The 4056-nt window shown below is 50.1% G+C and overlaps 1 protein-coding gene across 1 annotated transcript; it reads right to left on the bottom strand.

The window, feature by feature from the left end:
• Positions 1–357: 357 nt before the first annotated feature.
• Positions 358–3675, bottom strand: ADRA2A (adrenoceptor alpha 2A). Its single transcript, XM_084634378.1, has one exon. It carries the CDS (start codon positions 3208–3210, stop codon positions 1882–1884), a length of 1329 nt encoding a protein of 442 aa, XP_084490504.1. The 5' UTR covers positions 3211–3675; the 3' UTR covers positions 358–1881.
• Between the last annotated feature and the right edge of the window lie 381 nt (positions 3676–4056).

Genomic DNA, 4056 nt, shown 5'->3' on the forward strand with positions numbered 1-4056 from the left:
GAAAACACAAGTGACTCTTCTGACGACACCATTTATGGAGCCTAAGCCCACAGCTGATGTAGAGTTTTGAAACTTGTGAACTGTCGAAAGTACCGATGACAGAATATTCTTTCAAGTTTATTTCACATTTAATCTGGAAACTTTTTTATTTAATAAAAATCCATTATAGCAACTGCTGCTGACTTTTTATTTTTAAAGGTAAAGGAAAGCTTGCTTCCCCCCCCCGCCCTCACCTCTCAAGGATTCAACTTTGCAAACTTATGTGGCTGTAAACTTTGGTGTCCAACTCCCATAATTCACCGTGGGACCTTTGGAGTTAATTACATCAAAAACAAGAGTAAAAGGAATAAAACACTCTTGGAAGTAAAAAGCTCTCTTTCTCCTTTAAGTCTGTTACTGTACATTTGATAGCTGCTGTCCAATCAAATTCAGTTTACAATGGAGTAATTGAAACAAATGTTTCATCTTTCACATCGTTTCTATGACCCGTCAGTATTTAAAGGAAGCTGTTGTTATAACGTTAAAAGGTTTCCCCATAGTTTATTGTGAATGGCAAAGAACTATTTCCTTTTTAATATTCTTCAGGAAGTTTTCCTCATGGCACAAGGATGTTAGATTTGTTGTTTTATAATAGATAAAATACCACTTTTTCAAAAGTAACTCTTTCTTTCCCATTCCAATATGATATTTACACATTTTTTAAAAAGTATAATTACACTATAAAATATAGGAGAAACTGTATGTAAGTTTCTCCTGTTTTAAAGGGTTGTCCTGTATAAGATTCAGATCAAAAAACGGACAGTTCGCCAGTCTCCACTGAAGATGAAACTAGAAAATTAAAAACTTAAATCTTAGGTTACTCAAAAAGGCAGAACTGCTTTTGTGCATGAAACCCGGTTTTGTGTGCAGGAAACCCAGCAGGAATTAAAATGTCAAAAATAAATACAAATCAGATAACATTTTAAAGTAAATATCAGGTTACATATCATGTTATCTATTTACAATCAGGGGTGGGGAAAACAAGTTAGCATTGAACACATTTCCGTGGTAACGGGATGTTACTTTCTATTAACTCTTTAAGAACATGATTGTTCTCGAGCATCACCTTGCAAGCAAAATGAGTTCATTGTTCTCAATCATTTAGGTCAGTTCTGATTGCATGTGAAACTGTTAAGTCTTTCTTTTCTTTTCTTTTCTTTTTTTTTTTTTCAGTTAGCAGAAAGAGGAACGTTACCTTTTCAGCAATACTAAATAATAGAGAGCACAAAAAGGAAACAGAATCAGGTACAGAAAAATATTCTCTAATATGGTCAGGTCTGCGCTTACAAGCTTTATGGCCAAAAATCCAATAGCACATTGGAAATCTTGGTAATACTATTGAACTGCAGGGTTGAGGAGATGGCTCCAATAGTTTTATGCTTCAAGTTGTCAAGACTATTTAAAGCATAGTTTCAAAGCTGACGGCCTTTCAAAAATTAAGGCAGAGGGATCTCAGGGATGGAATACTGTATTTTTACAAGAAGTTTAAAGTTAATTATACATCCACAAAATAGTTCATGTGGGCCTGTGTATTTTCTCTTTGTTGTTGATTTCTGAATTTCATTGACATTTTTAAAGAGTCAAGCTTATAAGTCATGACCCCATCCAAAGCCAGAAATGATCCACTTGCAAACCCAAATGCTGAGGCTGTGGGTTTCCCTTGCTTGCTTTGTTGTCGCTGCTGCTTGGTGTTTTAATAGTTTCATCTCAGTTTTTAAAGGGGTCTCACCTGCGTGTCAGAGGAAACTATCCACTTGCAAGTCCAGCCCAAGGCAGCTGTGCATCACCCTCACACGGAGAGCCTTTAGGCACCAGTCAAGCTGACAGAAAACAGTCTGTTCATCAAACAATCCTTTTCCTGTCTATCCTGCAGAGGATCTTTTTGAAGGCCCTCCTGAAGTCGTGGTTGAAGATGGTGTAGATGACAGGGTTCAGAGAGCTGTTGCAGTAACCAAACCAGAAGAAGAACTTGAAGAGGGTGTCAGGCACGGAGCAGCTCTTGCAGACAGCGGTGAGCGTGTAGGTGAAGAAAAAGGGAAACCAGCATATGACGAAGACCCCGATCACCACCGCCAGCACAAAGGTAAAGCGCTTCTCCCGGTTCTGCCTGCCCCTCCACCGGGACGCTTTGGCGTTCCTCTCCTCCTCCATCCTCCTGGGCAAGCTGTCCCCCGGCTTGATCTGGCTCAGCTTGGTCTTGCCCTTGCATCTCTGGGGCCTCCCTTGCTTCCTGCACTGGTGGTTCTCATTGTGCTCCGAGGAGGAAGTCTCCTCCATGTCTATGCCATTGAGTTCCCTCTCCCGCCCTCCTTCTCCCTCCGTCACCTTCTCCCCATTGAGCTTGGCTGCTGCTGGCAGCTCCTCCTTATCTGCCAAGCCATTTTGCCTTTTATTGGGGTGTTCTCCTCTCTTGCTGGGGGGCACCCGGGTTCTCCTCTTGGCAATCTGATAGATACGTACGTAGACCAGAATCATGATGAGGCAGGGAGCGAAGAAGGAGCCGATGCAGGAGGAGATGATGTACCACTTCTCGTCGTTGATCTTGCACCCCGCTGCCCGGTCGGCCTGCTGCCCGTTCTTCTTCTCGATGGAGATGAGGGGCGGGAATGAGATGACGGCCGAGATGACCCAGACGATGAAGATGATGCACTTAATGCGGCGCGGCGTGCGCTTGAGGTTATACTCGATGGCCTGGGTGATGGACCAGTAGCGGTCCAGGCTGATGGCACACAGGTGCACAATGGAGGAGGTGCAAAACAGCACGTCCAAGGCCAGGTAGATCTCGCACCAGACCTTGCCAAAGTACCAGTAGCCCATCACCTCGTTGGCCAGCGAGAAGGGGATGACCAGCGTGGCCACCAGGATGTCAGCTGAGGCCAGGGAGACCAGGAAGAGGTTCTGGGGGGCCTTGAGCCCACGGCTGGTGAAGACGGCGATGATGACCAGCACGTTGCCGAAGATGGTGAAGAGCATGAGCAGCCCCGCCAGGCTGATAAGGGTGAGGGTGGTGTGGAGAGGGTACGGTGTGCCTCCCCTGGGCCCGGCGTCACTCTCATTCAGGCTCCCGTTGCCCCCAGGAGGCGGGTAACCCTCCTCTTCCAGCTGGTGCTGGTACTCCATGGCAGAGAGGAAGCGCCCTCTCTCCGTGAACGGGTTCTCCAGGTTAAACATCAAACCGAGCCTGCCGTGGCCCCTGCTAGGAGTCACCCCGAAACTCAAGGGCCGGCCGCTGCACCTGGCAGGTCTGTCGCCTCCTGCCAGCGGAGCGAGCGGCGAAGCTTAATTCAATCCGCAGCAGCTTCTGGCTCCCATGACTTCTGTTTCCTAGAGCGAGAGCGGCCGCGCGAGGGGGAGGGCAGCGTCTCTGCCCCTTGGTTTGTTCGGGTCTTTTATAAGCAGCAAGCGGCTGCTCCTCCCTCCCCGTGGTGAAATCTGCTTCATTTCCAGCCGGCTTTGGGGGGGCAGAGGCTTTCCATCCCTCCTCCCCCCCCCCCCACGCCAGCTCCACGCCCAGAGCAGGTTCCGCACGGCTGGGAAGAGTTCTCGGGTCCTGTTCAAGGCTCCGAAATGAAGTTCGCCTTACCTGTGCGGAGAGGGCAGGCGGGGGAGGGTCTGGCGCGTTAATCAAGGGGTCCAGCTAAGGGGGAGGGCGATGCGGGGGGGGGGATTGTCCGGGGGGGGGGATTGGCTGGATCTTCCCTCCCCCCCCCGCAGTGTCCGGCAGGAAAGCAAATCCGAGGCGAGGCGCTCAGCCGGCGCAGCGAGGAGCGGGACACAAGGTGGGGGGGTCCCCGTCGCTCTCCGGGAGCTGGTCCCTCCAGCTGCAGGCGGCTCGGAGCCGGGCAGGCCGGAGCCGGAGCCGGGCTCAGCCCGAGAGCGCGGGGTCGGGAGCGGCGCCTCCTGCCGCCTCCTGCCGCCGCGCTGCCTCCCTCGCAGCCGGCTCGCTTTATAGCCCCGGGCTCAAGCCGGAGCCGCTGAGCAGCCGGCGTCAGCCCACGTGCGAACCGGCCCTCCCTG

The sequence above is a fragment of the Lepidochelys olivacea genome (genome assembly GCF_965140295.1).
Source record: "Lepidochelys olivacea isolate rLepOli2 genome assembly, chromosome: 7".
Lineage (NCBI taxonomy): Eukaryota > Metazoa > Chordata > Testudines > Cheloniidae > Lepidochelys > Lepidochelys olivacea.